At 40.3% G+C, this 22,418-nt stretch overlaps 1 protein-coding gene across 1 annotated transcript in view; it reads right to left on the bottom strand.

Moving 5' to 3' along the window:
- Ryr3 (ryanodine receptor 3) overlaps window positions 1-22,418 on the bottom strand; it is a 369,815-nt gene that overhangs the window by 149,839 nt on the left and 197,558 nt on the right. The window contains exons 40-43 of the mRNA XM_047539293.1: window positions 10,966-11,239; window positions 9,386-9,500; window positions 7,750-7,879; window positions 6,505-6,608 (exon numbers count right to left, since the gene is read on the bottom strand). Of these exons, the coding sequence (XP_047395249.1) occupies window positions 6,505-6,608; window positions 7,750-7,879; window positions 9,386-9,500; window positions 10,966-11,239 (623 nt within the window). The remainder of the gene's footprint in view (window positions 1-6,504; window positions 6,609-7,749; window positions 7,880-9,385; window positions 9,501-10,965; window positions 11,240-22,418) is intronic.

Below are 22,418 nucleotides of genomic sequence, written 5' to 3'. Positions count from 1 at the left end.
TCTTTGGGCACAGTTAGTGGGAATGTAAAATGGTGCAGTCACTGTGGAAAACAGTCTGGTGGTTCCTCAAAAAATCGAAAATAGAATTATCATGTGATCCAGTAATTCCATTTCAGGATAAATACCCCAAAGAATTAAAAGCAGGGTCTTAGAGACCCATATTCAAAACAGCATATTTATTGTAGCTAAAATGTAGATGCGACCTTATCTGGCTTGATTCTCCCAGAGAAGGATGAATGGATAAGCAAAATGTGATATATACATGCAATGTAGTATTATTCAGCCCTAAAATGGAAGGAAATGCTGACATAGGCTACGAGGGGGTGAAACATGAGGATATATGCTAAGTGAAATAAGACAGTTATAAAAAAGACAAATACTACATGAGTCTACTTATATGAAGTAGTTAGAGTAGTCAAAACCATAAAGACAGAAAGTAGAATGGTCATTGCCAGGGTCTATGGGAAGGAGGAATAGGGAGTTAGTACTAAATGGGTATGGTTTCAATTTTACAATGTGGAAAAAATCATGGAGATGAATGGTTGCTATGACTGCATATAAAAGTGCTTAATGCCACTGAACCAGTCACTTAAAAATGGTTACAACAGTAAAATTTGTATTATGTGTATTTTCACTACAATAAAAAATTGGGAAAAACTCCATGCATATCTATTTAAGGCAAAAAAAAGTACCCAAGTTTTTTATGAGATAGTTATGAGACCTGTACTTCTGGGAACGAAAGGGCTTTCATTTCTTAGAAGCTAGAGAGAGCCCAAGACTTTTGAAGTAAATAATTCAGTAGATTTGTAAGCAGAACCTTCAATCTACTTTTGTTTCCAAATAATCAATAAGATTGATCATAATTGTTATGTCAGTTCCTAGGGTTATTATTATTTTTGGTTCAGGCACAGGGAATTTCCATTTAAAAAGAAGCCTAAATAAAGTGCATGCTGGGAGAAATGGTAGAAGAGCCCCTTGTAGGACCTAGGCTGGCCACATTTATATGGCTGTGGTATTCTAAGGCCAAAATGGTCAACCACTGAATGATGGTGGGCCCTGCAGTAGTCAGGGATTCTGACTGAAGCTCTGCATCAACATTAGCTATCCAGAGTCAAAAGTCAAGAGGACAGAAAAGAGACCCCATGAAAACCAGAATTGGTAGTATTTTCTTTGCTTCTAGGTCACCCAACAATTATCACAAGATCTCAGTCTAGGATCTTTTAAAAATTTTTTAAAAAATTTGTTCTATTTAGTTGTACATGACAGTAGAAAGCATTTATACATTTTGATACATCATACATAAATGGAGTATAATTTCTGATTTCATACTCCAATCAGAATGGCAATTATCTAGAGTGAATCAGCCTAGGATCTTATAGAGATTTTAGATTCTGCTTTCTTTTCAGCAGGTGTCAGGCAAGAAGCTTGGCAAATTAGCTTTGTTGAAGATGCAGTTGTTATTCTAATTTTGTCTTTGATATTTTATATATATGGAGAAGAAAGAAGAATTCACCCTCAAATCAGAGATGGTGTCTTTTTCTTTTTTCTTTTCTTTGTTTTTGTGGTGCTGGAGATAGAAACCAGGGCCTCATGCATGCTAGGCAAGTGCTCTGCCACTGAGCTGCACCCCCAGACTAGTCATTCTCAGTTTTTAATACCGAAGGTTTAGCACACAGGAAGTGCTCAATAAATGTTTGTTAAATTAACTGTGTCTGTTGATGTTTTATTTGCTATATTTGCATTATTTTGTGAGATTAACTTCTCTAAGTCAAAACTCTCTAAGAATCTCTCGTTACATTTCTTTCTTCTTAAAATAGTGACGATACTATTCTGTTTGGAGCTCAGATTTGATTTTGTTTTAAAAAATGTCAAGGAAATGTCAATAGGAGCCAGTCCTGAACTTTTAGGACTAGAGGTGCAGAGCATTTTATTGGCAGGAAAATAAGAAAGCATTTGTGTGTCTGTTCATATGTCAGAGTAGGGTTGGTGTTCAATCCTAACAGACCTAATTTCTCTTATGATCAATAGGAGAAACTCTGGGGTTTACCAGTCCTTTGCTGCATACCAACTTGGATAATTTTCCAACATTAGAACAAACAGAAGTCGGTGGAGCTGTGCTGAGCCAACCTAACCACTTACACACGGAGCAGCAGAGTTCATGCCCCTTTACAGACATCCCATGTGCTCATCTTCCCTACCTTCCCATCTTCTGGCTTCCTTGACTCTGCTCATCACATCTTACATCCTCCAAGGGAGGCTCAGCATCTTTGTTGAGCAGCATCATTTTCAAAAGATGAACTGAGGCTGAGTTATGAACTGTGTTATGGCATTGTTACAGGAGACTACTAGCTACTTTTCACAAAACACTAAGTTTTTAAAAACTTGCCATTTAAATGTATGAATACTAGAGTTTGACTAAAGTCTATTACTCTAGAAATAGAGACCATGAGTAGACACAGCATGGATGGAACAGCTACCAAGCACAAAACCAATGGCATAGTGTTTGAGTCTTGGGGTGTGTGTATGTGGGTAGGCAGTGTCCCTTTGGCATAAGCTCTGGGACCTAGAGGAGTAACTTCTAAAAACTTACTCTGATGATTTTCACTTATTCCTCTTGCAGCTGGGAGAGTGAATTAAAATTAACTCTAAGTGATATTGGACTGGGACTTCTTAACAGAATTTTCAAAAGCAGCATTATTCCATTATGCCATCAGTTGTTGATAAAACCATATTTGACAAGCGCAGTAAATCTGTTCTTTCTCTGACTTTGCCTTTTGACTTAGTGGTTTATTAGGGACTCAATTAGATCCAATAGTGATGTTCCTGAATCTGACAAAACAATAAAAATGTTTTTGCTTACTTTTTTGTGCCCCAAACTATTATCATTTCATTATGGTTTGGATGTGAGGTGTCCCCCAAAAACTCATGTGAGAGACAATTCAAGAATGTTTACAGGAGAAATGATTGGGTTATAAGAACCTAAAGTCAATCAGTGAATTAATTTCCTTAATGGGAGTAACGGAGTGGTGACTGAAGGCAAGTAGGGTGTGGCTGGAGGAGGTGGGTCATTGGGGACGTGCCTTTGGGGTATATATTTCATGAGCTGAGCTTAATTTATCTCTGCTTTCTGATCATCATGTGAGCTGCTTCCCTACATCACATTCTTCTGCCATGATGTTCAGACTCACCTTGAGCCCCGAGGAATGGAACTGGGTATTTATGTACTTAGACTTCTATAACTGTGAGCCCTCAAATAAACTTTTCCTCCTCTAAAATTGTTCTCGTCAGATCTTTTAGTCACAGCAGTGAACAAGCAGCCTAAAACATTTAAACAGCTCCTTGATATTGCCAAGACCCTAAAGAACAAAACTCAAAGACAAACCCCTCTCTTACAGGCTAAACTATGCCCCCAGCCCAATTTATATGCTGAAGCCTAATCCCCCATACTTCAGAAAGTTACTGCATTTGGAGATGAGGTCTTTGAAGAGGTGATTATGTTAGGGTGGCATCCTTACACGGAGGGGAAACTTGGACATACAAAACCACGTCAGGAATGCTTACATGCAAAGGCCTTGTGAGGGCACAGGAAGAGGCCGAGCATCTGCAAACCAGGGAAAGAAGCCTCAGAAGAAACAATCTGCTAACACCTTGTTCTTGGATTTCTAGCCTCCAGAAATATGAGACACTAAATTTCTGATGTTGAAGCCACTCAGTCTGTGGAACTTCATTATGGCAACCCTGGAAAACTAATAGAGCCTCATACCACAACAGAGGCTTCCCCTGGGAGAAGTAAGATGCAGAAATACAGGCATTCTGTCTGTCTGGTTCAGGATGGGCCCTCATAATTATTAGTTAAATGCATTTGAAAAGGTATTTTCTAAGGCAAGCACTTCAGGAAATTACTGGTGGGTAATTATCATTTCATCTTAATAGATGAGACACGGTTCTGCAGCCTAGCCAGGGATTCCCTGCCAAGGCTGAACCAGTAGGATCTTCAGAGTGGCAATGACATTATCAACATCACCTGTGTGGCTACCTTAGCCAGGTGAAGGCCATCTGCTATGGTAATCATTTAATCAAGACACACCTACTTCCTCTTATTCAACGTGTCTTCTCTGAGCCTCTTCACATTCACTATTTAGAAGGAAAAAAAAAATGATATGTTTCCTGCTCAGCTTCTCAGAAACATTTCCTGGGCTCTCCTCATCGTCTTCGCCTGCTCCTCATGTTTTTTCATCAGTGTCTTTCCCTGGGCCTCCCTAACAAGCTAGTGGTCCTTAGGGCTCAGGTCTACCTATGTTTCTCTTCTTGCTCTAGGCTGGCCCCTGAAGGGATCTCCTCTACTCGCAGGGCCCCAGTGGCCACCATGTGCTCTATCTGCAGCTCAGAGAGCCCTCCTGAGCTTTGGTAGTATGTCATCAACTCCTCACTGGACAATGCCATTTGGGGGGCCTCAGGGCACTTCACATATGACCCAACCAAAAGCCAACTCATCCCTGCCTCTTCAAATCTGCACCACCTCCTATTTTCCTTAGAGGAACAAGAGGCTGGCTCAGTATCTGATCAATGGCTGCTGTTTGTCCTCTTAAAGGACCCATGGACTCAAGCCTTTCTCATGTCCACTGTGTCAATATTAGCTGAAGCCAGCACCATCTTGTGCTTAGATGACTGCAGATGTCTTTTAACGCTCCTCCTTGCCTGAAATCTTGTTTCTGTTGTAATCAGTTCTTACTCAAAGCAGATGTGTCTTCCATAGTACACATTGTGCTGTCTTGCTGCTCTGCCTGAAACCCTCCAGTGGATTCTATGACTTTTGGTTCTCTAGTGAGGTCCTATAAGACCACAAGGACCACTTTCCCCAAGACACTCAGGACATTACCTCATCTCTTTGTTCCATTTCCTTTCCCATAACTGGAGTGGTAATAAAAAGGTTTGTTCTGAGGGTCACGTGAATTAACTGAGGGGAGGACTGAGTGTGTGGCCCAGCACAGAGTGGCTCTGCAGGGGTGGGAACTCCTATCTGCCTATTTCCTTGCCATGCTCTCAGGCAGTCTGCTTTAGTCATACTCTACTGTGTCCAGTGCATGATGCTCTCCTTGCAGAGCCCCAACACACCTGGACACTTTCCCCAAAATGTGGCTGACAGGCCTGTCCTTATCTCTGGGTCATCGCCTTTTCAGTGTGGCCTTTGTGACCTCCTCATCAGGGTTAGGTGCTCTTCTCCTTCTTGCTCCCAAACCCACTACACAGTGGATGATGACTTTTCACTTGTCTAGCCCCCTTCTTGCCCCCACTAGGTTGCCCTTTTTCACACTTAGAAAGTACAGTGTCAAACAATAATAAATGCTGGAGAGAATGTGGAGAAGAAAGAACACTTCCATACTCTTGGTGGGATTGTAAATTAATACAAACCACTATGGAAACCAGTATAGAGGTTCTTCAAAAGATTAGGCATGGAACCACCATATGACCCAGCTATACAACTCCTCAGTATTTATCCTACTGAGAATTTAAGTCATCATACTACAGTGAAACATACATACCCATGTTTATAAGCAGCACCATTCACAATTGCCAAACTTTGGAACTGACTAGGTGTCCATCAATGGAAGAATGGATAAAGAAAGTGTAGAACATACACACAATGGAGTATATATTCAGAGCCATAAAGAAAAACAAAATCATAGTTTGCAGGAAATGAGACCATTATGTTAAGTAAAATAAGCCAAACTCAATGTCAAGGGTCATGTTTCTTCTCATATGTGGCAGCTAGAGAGGAAAAAGGCAAAGAAATATGGGGGACAGAGATCTCATGAAAATCAAAGAGAGATCAGAAGAGGAAAGGGACCAGAGAATGTGAGGAGGGGAGGGATGGGGGAAATGCTAGGAGTGATAATTGTGTGCCTGTATGAATATGTAACAACAAATCATTAAGTACAACTACAATGCACCAATAAAAAATGTGCAAAGAAAAATAAAGTTCAGTGTCATTCTTGCCAGCCATCTAGTCAAGGACAGTCCATGAGAGGGATGGGAAGAGATGTAGGGGTCAGTCCCCAGTCACCACCATGAGGGGCTCCGTTCACAATCTCAATAGAGGACAATGCAGTTTTTCTTTTGCATTTGTAAAGAACATTGATTATGCAACTTTTTGTCAGGTCTTTCTTGCACATATGAACTTATGAACTGGATGACAAAGAACTTTGTGAGGAACCATAGGGATCTGGTGATACTCCACATAGGCCCATGAAGCTGGGCTGCCACATGCAAAGAACACAAACGTCCACATTTGTGTCTATGAAGCTGGTCTCCCTGCCCACAGGAGGCCCTCTGGTCCTAATTACTGTGCTGTTGCCACTGACTCATATTCTACCACATGTTTTCTGCAAGCACACTAAGATAAAGAGGCTCTGATGGAAACTCTGACTTTGGCCTGCTTTTTCTCCACTTGGCTGCACCATAGGTAGAAGAGAATGACACACTGCCTCCCCAAGGGCTAGTTACCTTCTCAAGGTCTGGTTCCTCTAAGCCCAGGGCTAACTCATTGTTGTCCATCACGGAGGAGGCTGCTACATCCAGTGGGGTGGACCCCCTCATCGATGGGGAAGCTGAGGAAAGAGAGAAGGAGCAAAAATGGACAGACAAAAAAGGGCCGCCCAGATCGGAGCTGCGATTGCAGTGCACACAAGTGGACAGCAGAGGGCAGCAAATACACTGAAACCTGGTCCACATTCCCATTTCCGTGGGGCAGTCTGCCCAATTTAGGAAGAACTGTTTGTTATCCTCTCTCCCCACACTCATTACAGACAGTGAATAAGGATTAGTGGAAAATCAGTCCACAGGATCAGCAGGGGAAACATATTTTCAAGAAACTTTCTAATACATTTTGTGGGGTCCCCTATTTGGTGATCACTCAAAAGACTCAGAGATAATCACTTGACCAACCAACTAATCCCAAATGACTTGGACATCCTGGGGCCACCACTTAAGAGTTTAAAAATAGCCTCAAACAGCATTATTTCATATAGTTATATTAGGTTAGCAATGCTGTCCTTGAGTTTTCTTAAGTTTGCTTGGCTCCTAGGCTAAAATTCAGAAAAACTCCTATTAGGTGGCATTTTACAAAAAGGTTGGTAGCTGAGGTTGCATTTGGTAAATAAACAGATTTCAGATTTCCAGTGCATGTATTTGTGTATTACATAGATCCATTTGGTTTCCATCCAAAACAGTGAGCAAGGCACATATATTGAGCTGCTTTTCTGGTGGTGGTGATGGATTCATACTGTTTATCCTCAGTGGCTCTTGGCTGGTCTGCCTTGTAGCTAAGAGATGTGCTTTCTGGTTGGCTGATGGGGTAGGCACGAACCTTGTAGTCAACCTGCCAAGGAGGGACTGAATCCATGACCTTGGTCTTATTAGCTCTGCTTCCTGGTCAGCTGAGTGGGCTGGGAGGAGTGTACCTAGAATATATCCTCAATCCCAAGCAGCATTTCAAAATCCATGGGCTTCTGGTCCCAAGAGAGGAGTGTGACTATGCAAACCCAACTCTGTCACCCATGCTGACATCTCTACTAAGGCAGGAGAGCACAGACATCTTTTTACACACTTCTTTTCAGAACAGGCAGGGTCTCCTTTGCATTTAAAAATACCATAGCATGCATGTGGCTTCTTTCTCTTATCCCCGAAGTGGTCAGTAGGGGGAGTGCAACCTCCAGCTCCAGATGGGAAGTTATAACATGACTTACATACCTAGGCCCACACTGCTGTTCTCCAGCAGGTAACTTAGATGCTCAAACATGGCCTTCTGATTTTGCCGGCTAATTCGACAGAAATAGCAAAGGAAGCGGCAGCAGCTAGCAACCATCTTTGGGAAAGCAATCTGTAGGGAGAAGTAGGAAGTGTCAGAGAAAAGGATCTATTACTGGGCCTTTCTGAAAAGTTGGACCTCAAAAGGTCTGGGGATGAAGGCTTGCAAGCTGTGCAGAGTGTGGAAAATTAAATTTCTTATTCCTCTACCCCCACCCCAAGACTTCTTCATAGAAGGGGCAGAGTATGGAGGATTCCTAAGAAGAGGCTTCTAAAAATACTGAGAGCTAACTATAGTTCCTGAACTCTCTTCCCAAGGACTATAGACTTTAAACAAGAGTCCCAGTTTCCCTGGGTGTCATATGAGATTGCGTGACCCTGCACAAGACTACTGACTGCTGTTTTCAGCAAGGGAGGGAGTGGAAAAGACTCCGATGAAAAATATCAGAAAAGCAGATGTATGATCAGAGAAACATAAAGCCCACCAGTATATTAAAACCTGAGTCTCCTGGGTCAAAGCTGGCCCTATAGTTCTGGAAGCCCGAAGAGCATTGCTCTGTCTGTAAGCTTTCCCTCAATTACTTTTGTCCTTGATAATTGCTCTCCTGTGGGCTCCTACAGTGCTCATAATCGGATTCATACAATTTAGCACGGAGATGCCATCTTCTATTACGTTGATTGTGCTTGGCTTCCCTGCTTAACAAAGTAATTAGCATCTCTATGCCAGGCCACATCTTATTTTTGATCCTACAATGCTCAATACATGATGTCAGTGTTAACTTCGCTCAGGATCCGAGAAAGACCTTGATTTCCCCTTTAGAATCATGGAGAATATTTTAAGAACCTACAGTCATCTGCTCCTGAGGCAGTCAGACGTGTGCCCAGGGATCTCCTGGATAGACTGAACTTGCCCAAGAGATCAGAAGGAGACCAGTGAGAAGGAACGTGAGCTTGGTTCTGCTCTTCCTTCACATCCCCCCTGCCACTGTTGGTGAAACTGCCCTGGAAATCTTTCCGGTCCAGGACTCTGGCACTTGGTAATCTTCCACATTGAAACCATTTCCCATTTGCTGCCTTCAGAAGCTGTCTAGCTCTAAGGGGGACCCCAGGCATGCTGGAATAAGTGCCCAGTTATGCCTTCCCCTTGCCAACAGGAGCTCCCCCAACCTTCCTGGGGAGCTGGCAAGGAGCCTGGCTGACAGGAAACGTGAACACTCCTGAAGGAACACTGCCAGGGTCATTGTGGAGTTCTGTTCTTCTTTACAGCAGCCTACTCCTGACTCAGAGCAAAGCACACGGGCTTTCTGAATGGTATTCCACCTCGGAAGGGCTACGGAATACAGAGAGTAAATTTAGCAGCTGAATGGCCCAGTGGGATGAGTGAGAAGAGCACCCAAGCTTCAAGAGCTGGAGCTCTGCCACGGCTGGACTCCATCCCGCAGGGCTGTTCCATCTCTTGATTCCTTTGGGACAGGAAGAGTAATTGAGACAATGGACTCCAGCCTTGTGCCCCTGATCCCAGAGTCAAGTTCTCTGGGATCAGGGGTAGTCAGAGGGCTAAGCCCTCTGTATACCATACCTGCGATTTCTCTGTGCCCAGCACGTTCACCATCACCTCCATCACTGTCTCGTGCATGCCCAGGACTCTCATGAGGTTGGGATGCTGGTAAAACACCTTGTTGTTCATTATGTCCCTAGGATAGCAATAAGAGAGAGACTGCAGGTTTCTATGTTCTAAAAATTCAGGGATGAGAACACACATATCAGGGTGAAGTAATGTAAAAGTGGCAGGTTGAAAAAATAAGAAGGCGCCAGGTCAGCTGGGGTATATGTGGAATACCTTTCTAAGTGGATAGGAATGTTTTTATGTCCCTTACTTCTACGCGCTTGCTTTTTCTTTTGGAAATGCTTCTTTCTAAAGACGTTTAAACAGTTGTCCCTTGGTCCTTTTGTTTGTAATAGTTTTGGAGACAGTCCAAATCGCTGGCTTTCTTTTCCTCCACGAACTCAGGGTTTTCTCATTTTTCTTCTTTTGTCCTTATATCTATGTCTCTCTGTACTTCAGTCTCTTAATGATAGGGCTGTACTTTCTTAAAGCTATCTAATATGAGGTACCATGAAGTTTGTGAACGGCAATTTTTAGAAACTGATGACATTAACATAGAAGAACAATTATGTCTTTAAGTCATTTAATATAAATTCACATAATGAAGCTGCTGGAAAATAAAGTTTTTGAAATGTAGCAATGGCCTGTTGACTGGCCATGTTCCCCTTGCTGGGTGGTTATTTTATGCCCACCCTGCTCACTCATCTTCCTCTGAGGGTTGCATGAGACACGAAGTACAACCACCTGTTTTTATTGTTGCTGCATTTGCTGCAAAGATTAAGGAGAGATTAATTCTTCAGCTTTTTTCTTTCCCATAAAAATCTCTTTATTTCTATTCTTAAATTCCAGGTTGAAAGTGCATGCATGAATCCAGTTCTTCCCACCAAGGACCCTCAAAATCCCTTTCCTGAACCTCCGTGAAGCTCCTGTGGTGGGATGTAATGTTGCTTTTGATTTTAATCAAGTAAAATTGTGGGCTTTTCAGTGACCCTTTTTGGGCCTTGGTTTTCTCATCTGCAAAATGGAAGTGCTACACTACACAATTAAAGGAAATCCTCCCTTCCGGTGCCTAAAATATTATGAATGATTTTAAGTACGTGGTTTCTAAGATGGAGCCGTAAGTTTTTGTTATAAATAAAGGTGTCTCACAGAACTAACCAAAATGATTCTGTGGGTGAGAATTGAGAAAATATGGAGGGGTCAAGTGGTAACTGTTCAGAGGTGAGCCTCAGAAGATGCCTAGTTAAAAGGTTGAACACTCATGTTGTTTCTGTCTTATGTTGAATACACTGTTCCTTCCCCCAGATTTTTTCATGGCCTCCTTGGCACTATTTTCCACCAGATTAAAGCTAAGGAACTGCTTTTCTCCAAGATTCCTCTACATTCCATTCATCCATGCCCATTTGCCATGAGTAGCAGGTAGTCTGGTCTCTCAGGTTATCAAGTGATCATTTAGGAAGGACACAATCGCATGAGGACAGGGGAAACTCGAGGCTCAGTCCTACCACTTGAAGATCTGCTGAGAGAATTGCATGCGACTGTGAATGACCTACCCCAGCCCATTGATCATGAGCAGCTCCTCCTCCTTGCCCATCCTGACACTGAGGAGGGACCGAATCTGGCCCAGGGCAGCCAGCAGGTTGATGGTGTCGCTCACAGAGGCCTGGCTGATGGTGTAGGTCTTCCGCAGGGCCTGCAGCAGCTCCCCGATGCTGTCGTACTGCCTTCGGAGGAGGTTGAACATCATCCGGACCAGCTCCGCATCCTGAATCTGGTTCTCCTGGGCCCAGCGGATCATTGTTTGTGAGACTAGCTCCTTCAGTGTTGCTGGAAGGAGAATAGGAGGGACCTGTGTTGTGGCTGCCATGGCTCAGAGAGAGCTCGGTGTCACAGCCACTTCAACTATCAGACACAACACCTCTTGGTTAAGGTTAAAAATATTCTTATTTTTAAGGGTGGGGAATGACATGCACAGAAGTAGGGTATATCATCAAAGGATAAATATGCCAGCTGTACTTCAAGAAAAGAATATCACGATTATAAACGGAGGGTACTAAATATTCTATTTTGATGAAACAGTGTTTGAATTGATGCTGGAAAGAGAATAGTAAATAAGACTCTGTCCTGCCTTTTGGGAGCACACAGGTCAGTTCTTTACATTTTTATTCTGTAATAACATTTTATCTCTATTTTGTAATATGAGACAGTGAGTACTACAATGGAGGTACTTTTAAGTGCCACAGGACAGAGCAGTGAGTGACTCCACTTCAGCGAATGACTCCGAGTGGGTGAAAAAGAAACCAGGGCCAGTGTTTTTACTTCCTTAGAGTGAAACACACTTGGCACTGGAATTTCTCCCCACTGGAGTGTAGATCTCCAAGTAGTGTAGAGATAATCACGTACCATGAAATGACTAAGCAAAGCCACTCATTCAAGAACCATAAAGGATATTGGAGATAACATAAACAATGATACGTGAGGAGACAGTGAGGAGTGGTCTGGCAACACTGTTAGGCCTGAAAGTTTGGCCCTGCACACCTGACCATCCCTCCCGGAACAGACCCACTTGCCCCAGCTCAGTCAGCTGCCACTCCATCACGAACTACTTACGCAAGCTTTGAGCTAGAGAAAGCTCGATGACTTTGAATTCAGAATTCATCAGAGTTCATGCTGCCAACTACATGAGTAAATGAAGGGTCACTGAATGACAACCATCCTGAACCTTTGGAGGTTGGACTAAGTGACCCCTGAGAATGGCTGACTGGCATCGCATGGGAAGGTGAGCAGAGGGAAGAGGTAGATCTGCACAGGACACAGGAAGGGGTTCCTGTTGTAGCCCCTGGTGAGGCAGGGCTCACCTTTCCCATGCCATATGTACTTCCAGAGCATGCCATGACAGAGGTGAGAAACGCTGCTCCTAAATCAAATCACAACCAAATCTGGCACTGTCTGTCATGTTCCTCCAAGGTATGGATGACACTCGGGTCCTGGACTTAAAAACTCGATGAGGAGATAAAACCTGAGCTGAGGAGATAACGAAGGTCACCAAGTCCATCAGTGAAGGAACGAGGACTAAGCGTGGAGGGTGCCTTCTGCAGCCGGTGCCGTCTCTAACAGCCGTGCTCTCCACCCAGGATCACTCTATACGGCAGATGTCTGCTCTACATACAGTCTTGGCTCATCATAGGGGTATAAAAATAGAACTCAGTTACCAAAGCTCTAAAAGACATCTAGATGTAAAGGATTAATTTAACTTACTGCTGAGTCTATCAACCCTGTGGGTGTTTTAGGTTCAGACAGGAGACACAAGCTGTAAAACTTGAAAAAGGACACCCAAGTCAGAGAGAAGCACAGCCAACAGATGTTCTTAAGAGATCTTGCTAGGCGGGGTCTGCTGACAATATCTGTCAGCTTAGATAATATCTATACCCTCTGGGGAAGTTATTTATGGGCTAGACCTTGCTCCTCTCAGGAAACTCGTTCCCACAGCTGTAAAAGTTCCTGTTTCTCCTTGTTAATATGCATGCACAGTAAGAATAAAAGCAAGACAAAAGCAGAGACTCATGTGCCCAAGGTAAATTTCTCTAGCACTGTTAAGTATGATGCCCTTTGAAGCCCATACCTTGGCATGAAAGAAACTTGGTTCTCATCACAAACGACCAAATCCTCCCTAGAGAGAGCACACGTCATCACGGTCTGCCACTCAGGAGAGGCAAGGATGGGATCAGACAGAATTGTTAATCAGCTCGAGGGCCATCTTCTTTTCAACAGGGAGTTTTACAGAGTTATAACTGAACTGAGTAAATATTAGCTTTCCCTTGACTCAGCTTTCAGATTAATTCAGGATTTGGGTGAGCTCTTAGCCTCATACCAACTCAAATCCAAATCAGCATTTATGGCCTAGAGAACAGAATCTCATCTCCTGCCTGTTCTTAGTCCAGGCTTGCCTTGGTGGTAAGTCTAAGAGAATGGGATTAAAAATACGTATCTATGCAACCAAGTTAACACAGTTTTTAACACAGAGTTTAAAATATACGGTCCCCAGGTCCTATCAGAAAAGAAGACAGTAAAACTCATCATTGTATGCGACTTACAGGTAGATGTAATTCGGTGGAATGCAAGACATTTAAGGCCATTCATGCTGGACAAATTTTCAAGGTCCAGTAAGTGAGGGAAACAATAACTACGAGAAGAAAACTGCAGAGGAGAGAGGGAACATCCTTAGGAGTCCTGAAAAGCACAGTATATTTTGTGGCCTGACACATGCTAGAGACACAGTACCCACCAGGAAGCCTGGGAAGAATCAATGAATTCTAAAGGTCTAAGCACCTTTGGGACTGAGGAAATAGAGCTTTTAAACTTCTTTTTGCAGGGTGGGGATGAGACCTAAAGTCTTATGTAAGCCAGGCAGGTGTTTGACCACTGAATTACACCTCTAGCCCCAGATGGAGTTTCATACCCCTACTAGCAATGCTGTTGAAGATTTCTCAGATTTTAATTAGCTCCCATGTACCAGTTGCACAGCAACCAAAATGTACCAGAGTTAAGAGGTTAAAAAGGAAACATTTTCTAGAATGTGTTAAGTTCCCCATGTATCTGTACATCTGATGATTAAAATAATTAAAGCATATAACTATGTTTAGCACATACTGTGGGCTTAATAAAGGTTAACTATTACTATCATCAATACCAGTAGTTCTGGAGTACAATCTGCAGACTCAGGGGATCCAGGACCCATTAGGCAGTTTGCAAGGTCAAATGTATTTTCATAATAATTCAAGTTTGCTATTTGCCTTTTTCATTGTGTTGACATTTGCACTGATGGTACAAAAGGAATGGTGGGTAACAGTGCTGAGGCCTTAGTGTGAATCAAGTCAGTAAGACTCAACTGTATTCTTTATTGCCACTCCTGGGAAGATGCCCTGTTTCACACAAGGATGTCCTGAATAAAGCAGCAAAAATATTAATTTTATTATTAAGACTTTGAGTTTTCATCTTTTTACCATCCTGTGTGACAGAATGCTAAGTATGCATAAAGGACTTATGCTGCATATCAACGTTCAGTGGTATTTCTTGAAGGAAAGTGCTTGTGTGATCCAGTTGCAAGCTAACCCAGGCTTGGGTTTCATGGAGTGCCATTTTTAATTCAAAGAACGACAGATTGTGGTTGATCAGACTCAGGTAACTGATGTTTTCTAAAAACGAAAAAAGTAAGCTTTTCACTTTAAATGATAGTATTTGTCACCAACAGTCTTTGTTACCAATAATGAAATTTGAGCTTTCAGATGAAAACTAAAATTTTGGAAAATGTTTATCTGCTACTGTGAGCTTTGACAGCTTCTCAATACTTAGACTTTCCTGATTAAATTGTACTAATAAGTATGATTTTCAAATATTTTGTAATAAAACATGTCAACATCTGGAAGCTCTGAATTATGCACTGAAGCAATAATTTCCATTATCCATGGCCAATGCATGATGTTACAAAAATATTCATTGGTAAGAAGAGCCAGTCAATGTGCAAGAAAAGTCAAGGGATTTTTAACCATTGTTCAAAAATTAATATAGCTTCACATTTCACATGCTAACTTTTGAGAATCTACTACTTGATTTTGATATAGTGCCAGAAAAAAATATCCACAACTGTATGATGAGGATATGAAAAGGCTCCTCTTCTAATTATTTGAGATCAATTTTTTTTCCTATTCTTTGACCAACTATAAAATCCACTTGCCTTCTGATAAGTCAGACTTTAAAAAGACATTAAAACCATGTTGCTTCTATTTTTTTTGGTTTTGAAATATTTGTCATTTATTTATGTAACATATAATGGGGTTTAAAAATTATCTGTACATGAACAAATAATAAAAAAAATTTCTCAGTTTTGATAGCTACTTCAGTGAACATTGATAGGTATATACCAAAGCTTTAGAGGATCCTCACATTTTTAGTGTCAAGAGCTCCCAAGACCAAGCAATTTGAGAACCACTGATTGATGCACAAGGTCTGTGCTGAGATGAGGAAGTCAAGCTATCCAGTTCCATTAGGCTGTGTGGTTCTCATCAAGTAGCTGAGACCTGAACCTGGAAAGTGGCAGCTTAGGCAGCTTTCCTTCCCTGTTTGTTTCTGGATGGGAGGTGGATTAAAGGTGAGTACAAGAAGAGCAAGACTCCTCACATTGAGAAATAAAGAGGAGATTAAAGAATCATTATTTTAAAAATTGAATCCTTGCAGTCAAGGGCTCTGGCTATTATTAATTCATCAGCAAAGTGCTCCCTGCTAGCCTGAAGGACTCCCAATGCTTTCCTCTTCCTTAATTTGGGCTTAAGATCACCATCTTCAGAGTCAGGAGGGAACCAGGTCTGTGTGATGCCAAGGCTGCGCGTCTTTCTCCCCTGCTCTGCAGCCAGTATGGGACGCATGGAGAAAAAGTGGGCTGCAGAGGAGACAGAGTCCTTAATTCTCTGTCTCCAACATCAGCTACCTTTTGGCAATGAGTTTGCCCTCCTCAACACTGGAAACTAGGGCTGTTGACTACAGAGGCTTTGCCTTGGAGTCATTGTATATCTAGGACTTGGCACATACTTCAAGTTTCTGCCTGCCCTCCCCTGAATAGCTCAATTACCTCCAGGTGTGTCACTCTAGATGCACCTTTTTATCAAATGGTATTTTCTGGGTATCTGTTAAGTGCCCAAGGTTGTCAAGTACCCTCTGTGAAACTACTCCAAGACACGACTATGACCCACATAGCAGCCTAGTTAGGCAAATGAAATCATACCTGTAAGGCACACAATAAAGTGTCAAATATGGGTAAAAGCATGTTGTCCATGACATTTAGAAAATAATACAATTTATAAGAAGGTATAACACTTCTAAAACAACACATACATTGAAATGAAATTTGAGAAGATAAGCAATAAGATCTTCCTTCCTTGTCTTCCAAGGGCTCCTTTATTTACAGTTCTTCAATATTTCTATGTAGGTCCCCATTATGTGGAGATAAAGAAGCTGGGACCCAGAAGTCCTAACATGAAGCCAATGGGGCCTTCCAAGCAGTATGTGAAATAATCTGATGGAAACGTATTACTCTTTGCAGTCGTTATTTTGGAATAATTCTTTCTTTCAAGAGAGGATTAACACATAGCTCCTGTATTGAGAGTTTTTATTTTTTTCTTGTATCATTAAGGGATGAATGCTGGTGCTTTTGGTAGACTTTTTAAATGGCAAGGGGGGTCAATTCTTGGGGTACCTTTGAACTTCTCTTCTAATCAAAGGGAGAGAGATATATTAAGAACAGCTACAACTAAATACTCATTTCTGTTGCTTTTACGAGTTCATCTTTGAAAATCCTCCCTTTTAATGATGAAAAAAATCACTTTAATATTCATAAGAAGCAGGATGCGTGAAGTGGGATAGCCTTGTCAGAAGCAAGATAAGGGTGAGGTAGACAGGGCAAATCTACTGCTGCGTACATGTATGGCTCTGCCTTTCCCTGTGACCCCGCCTGGAACCTTCACTACATGTCCTGAGGACACTAGACAGAACTCTGGCAATGCCAGGATTTTCATTCTCATTGAGTAGCATTGCAGGAAGGCTCTGCCAAGGGGCAACTTGTTGTGGAAATCCACCCAGCTCTCTCCCGCCCCCTCCAATCCAGTTGTTTACAGGACCAACTGGCCAGAAATTCAAAGCCCGGGATGGGACAGGCTGAGTTTGGAGACTAAACCTGAGACCAGGAAACCTGGGGTCTGCTGATGACCTAGTGGATTAAGAATTGGCTCCTCCAACACATGAGTGAACCTAGGGGAGACTCTGGGGTGCTGTCTTCCAGCATGGACCAGCAATTGTTGGGTCCTGGAGGTGCATTGATTTTAAATCTCCAGACCAACTGGCATCCAGAGAAGAGCCTGGAGCTCACCTAATCCTGGACGCTGCCTCCAGAAGTTTGACCTACTTCATTAACTCTCTCCCTCTAGCAACCCTACCTTGAGGGTGGACCAAGCATCATACTCCAGACAACACCACCTAACTGCTGAGAAGGGAAGCTGAGAATATTTTGAACTGCAATGGAAACAATTCTTTAACTTTTGATAGAGATCGTTTTTCCGGGTTTTTCTTTTCTCTGCTTAATAGTGACCTTAATAGTTCATGAACACATACACATGTTCATATTTTTTTTCTCATTTCTACCATTTTGAAATCATATATCAGATTTTTAAGGACTACGAAGGTTGAGTAGTACATTGCAGTTTTGCTTTGTATCCTTTTTTATTTTTAATTTTTTAAATGTTTACTTTATATATATTTTTTCTCTCACTTATCTGTTTCCCTTGAATCTCTTTTTATTTTCTTCTGCTAACAGCCAATCTCTATTGTTCTTTCACTATTCCTTTAATTTTTTACTTCTATCCTCTCTCCTCTTCCCTCATAATCATCAATCCTACATCACTCTATTCTTTCCCTGTTCATCATTCAAAATTGTTAGCCTGTTTGCAAATTTACTGTTTTTATTGTAGGCAATAACTTACCATATACTTTCTGTTTATTGTGACAATGTTGTAGATATCATAGCAGGAACTATTTGGTTTAATACTGTATATTGTTTGCATTGGTTGTTATTACTTGTTTCCCCCCTAAATGGTAAGGTACAGAAATCTCCAGGGACACTATGAGTCTACAGTGAAAAAGCAAGGGAACAAATCACTCCCCCAAAACCAAGATACTTCAATAACAGATCCATTGCCATTACAGTGGAAGAAATGTCAGAGAAGGAGTTCAGAAGTATAGAGTTAAACTAATCTATGAGGTAAAGGATGATGTAAAGAGTGATGCCAGAGAAAAAATATAGGATGCAAAAGATCACATCAATACAAAGAAGAGATAGAGATTCTGGGGGAAAAAAAAAACTCAAACAGAAATCCTTGAAATGAAGGAATCAATAAAGCAAAAATTTGATGGAAAACAGACTGGACCACTTGGAAGACAGTTTCAGACAAGGAAGACAAAATATATAATCTTGAAAATAAAGTTGACCATGGAGAAAGACATTAAGAGATCATGAACAGAAATTCCAAGAAATACGGGATAACCTGAAAAGACCAAATTTAAGATTTATTGGAATAGATGAAGGAGCAGAGATCCAAACTAAAGGAATGCACAATCTTTTCAATAAAATTATATCTGAAAATTTCCTAAACCTAAAGAAAGAGATGGAAAATCAGATACAGGAGGTTTACAGGACCCAACTACAAAATTACAACAGACCCACACCAAGGCACATTACTATGAAAATGCCTAACTTAAAGAACAAGGATAGAGTTTTAAAGGCTGCCAGAGAAAAGCAAGTCACATTTAGAGGGAAACCTATCTTGATTTCAGCTGATTTCTCAGCTCAGACCCTCAAAGCTAAGAGGTCTTGGAATAAAATATACCAAGTTCTGAAAGAAAATGTATGTCAGTCAAGAATACTATATCCAGTAAAATTAAGCTTCAGAATTGATGATGAAATAAAAACCTTCCATGATAAACAAAATTTAAAATAATTTACAATTTAGCAAGTCTGCTCTGCAAAACAGAACATGAAAAACATGAAGAACAAATGAAAAATAAAAGTGGAAACTAGTAAATAGAGGAACTACACTAGAAGAATAGTCAATAAAAGGGGAAACTAAATAAAATAAAAAGAAGACATAGATCAAAATGACAGGGAACAAAAATCATATCTCAATGTAAATGACTTAAACTCAATTAAAAGATAGAATGGCAGATTGGATTTAGAAAACAAGACCCAACAATATGTTCTCTCCGAGAGACTCACCTCATAGGCAAAGACTTCCACAGACTGAAGGTGAAAGAATGGGAAAAAGTATATCATTCCCATGGATCTTGTAAACAAGAAGGGTTTCTAACCTCATATCTGGTAAAGTGGTCTTCATGCCAGAGTTATTCAGAAGGGATAAAGATGAACATTTCATGCTGCTTAAGGGAATTATACATCAACAAGACATAACAATTGTAAATATTTATGCCCCAAACAATGGAACATCTATATACATCAAACAAACCCTTCTCAACTTCAAGAATCAAACAGACCACAACACCATAATACTAGGTGACCTTAATACATCTCTCTCACCACTGAATAGATCCTCCAAACCAAAGCTAAATACAGAAGCTATCAAACTAAAATTACAATTAAAAATTTAGTCTTAATAGACATATATAGAATAGTTCATCTATCAATGACTGAATACACTTTATTCTCAGCAGCTCATGGATCCTTTTCTAAAATAATCCATATCTTAGCCCACAAAGCAACTCATAGCAAATACAAAAGAAAAAAAAATAGAGATAATACCTTGCATTCTACCAGACCATAATGGAATGAAACTAGAAATCAATGATAAAATAAAAAAAATAGAAGTTAATCTAACACCTGAAGAATAAATAATATGCTGTTGAATGACCAATGGATTGTAGAAGAAATCAGGGATGAAATAAAAATACTTAGAAGTAATGAGACTGGCAATACAACATATCAAAATCTCTGGGATGAAGAAAGCCAGGCTAAGAGGAAATTTCAATGCATTGAGTTCACTCATTAAAAGAACGTAAAGTCAACAAATAACCTAACGTTACATTTCATAGCCCTAGAAAAAGGAGAACCAATCTATACCAAAAGCAGAAGAGAGGAAATAATTAAAATCAGAACTGAAATCAATAAAATTGAAACAAAAAAATCCAAAAAATTGATAAAACAAAATGTTGGTTCTTTGAATAAATAAATAAAATCAATAAACCCTTAGCCAACCCAATGAAAAGAGAGAGAGAGAAAACTCAAATAACTAAAATTGGTGATGAAAGAGGAAATATCACAATGGATATTACTGAAATACAGGTGATAATCAAGCAATTTTGAAATTTTATACTTCAATAAAATAGAAAATCTTGAAGACATCAACAAATTTCTATAGACATATGACCTACTCAAATTGAATCATGAGGACATAGAAAATTTAAACAGATTAATTTCAAGCAATGAAATTGAAGACACCATCAAAAGTCTACCAAGAAAGAAAAGGGCAGGACCAGATGGATTCTCAGTCAAGTTCTACCACACTTTCAAAGATAAATACCAGTCCTCAAATTATTTCATGAAATAGAAAAGGAGGGAGCCCTTCCAAACTCATTATATGAAGTTATTTATCACCCTGATACCCAAACCAGACAAAGACACATCAAGAAAATAAAATTTTACCAATATCTCTGATGATGAACATAGATATAAAAATTCTTAATAAAACAGTGGTAAATTGTATATAAACACATACTAAGAAGATATGCATCATGATCAAGTGGGGTTCATCCCAGGGATATAAAATTGGTTCAACATATGGAAATCAATAAATGTAATTCATCACATCAATAGACTTTAAGACAAGAATCACATGATTATCTCAAAAAATGCCAAAAAAGCATTTAGCAAAATACAGCACCACTTCCTGTTCAAAACACCAGAAAAACTAGGGATAGTAGGACTATACCTCAACATTGTAAAAGGTGTATATGCTAAACCCAAGATCAACATCATTCTATTTGGACAAAAATTGAAAGCATTCCCTCTAAAATTAGAACAAGACAGGGATACCTTCTTCCACCACTTCTATTTAACACAGTCCTGGAAACACTAGCTAGAGCAAGTAGAAGAAATTAAAGGAATATGAATAGGAAAAGAAGAAATCAAATTATCCCTATATTCCGACATGATTCTATATTTAGAAGACACAAAAAACTCCATTAGAAAACTTCTAGAACACATAAATGAATTCAGCAAAGTAGCAGGATACAAAATTAACACCCATAAATCAATTGCATTGCTATATACATCAATGATGAATCAATTGAAAGAGAAATTAGGAAAACTATCCCATTCACAATAGCCTCAAAGAAAATAAAATATTTGGCAATCAATCTAACAAAAGAGGTAGAAGACTTCTAGAATGAAAACCACAGACTACTAAGGAAAGAAATTGAAGAAGACCTTCGATGATGGAAAGATCTCCCATGTTCTTAGGTAGGCAGAATTAATATTGCCAAAATGACTATACTACCAAGAGCAGTATACATATTTAATGCAATGCCTATTAAGGTTCCAATACATTCTTCATAGAAATAGAAAAAGTAGTCATGAAATTCATTTGGAAAAAAATAGGAGGCACAGAATAGCCAAAGCAATCCTCAGCAAGAAAAGTGAAGCAGGAAGCATCACAACACCAGATCTTAAATCATACTACAGAGCTCTAGTAACAAAAACAGCATGGTATTGGCACCAAAACAGACATGAAGACCAATGGTACAAAATAGAAGACACAGAGACAAACCCACATAAATACAGTTATCTGATAGTAGACAAAGGTGCCATAAAAATACATTGGAGAAAAGATAGCTTCTTCAACAGATGGTGCTGGGAAAACCAGAAATCCATATGTAACAAAATGAAATTAGACGCCTATCTCTTACCCTGCACAAAACTCAACTCTAGGTGGATCAAGGAACTAAGCATTAGACCAGAGACCCTGCATCTACTACAAGAAAAAGTAGATCCAAATCTACATTATGTTGACTTAGGAACTGACTTCAAGACTCCTTAAGCACAAGAAGTAAAATCAAGGATCAATAAATGGGATGGTATCAAACTAAAAAGCTTCTTCATAGCAAAGGAAATAATCAAGAACATGGAAAGGAAGCCTACAGAATGGGAGAAAATCTTTGCCACCTGCACCTCAGATAGAGCATTATTCTTCAGGATATATAAAGAACTTGTAAAACTTACCACCAGGAAAACAATGATCCAATCAATAAATGGGCAAAGGAACAGAACAGTTTCTTCACAAAAGAAAAAAATACGACTGGTCCACAAATAAATAAAAAATGTTCAACATCACTATCAATTATAGAAAGGCAAGTTACAACTACACTGATATTCTATCTCACTCCAGTCAGAATG

The sequence above is a fragment of the Sciurus carolinensis genome, chromosome 2, assembly GCF_902686445.1.
Source record: "Sciurus carolinensis chromosome 2, mSciCar1.2, whole genome shotgun sequence".
In the NCBI taxonomy this organism is placed as follows: domain Eukaryota; kingdom Metazoa; phylum Chordata; class Mammalia; order Rodentia; family Sciuridae; genus Sciurus; species Sciurus carolinensis.
Note: the sequence above shows the minus strand (reverse complement) of the source record. Positions and strands in the feature narration are given on the sequence as shown.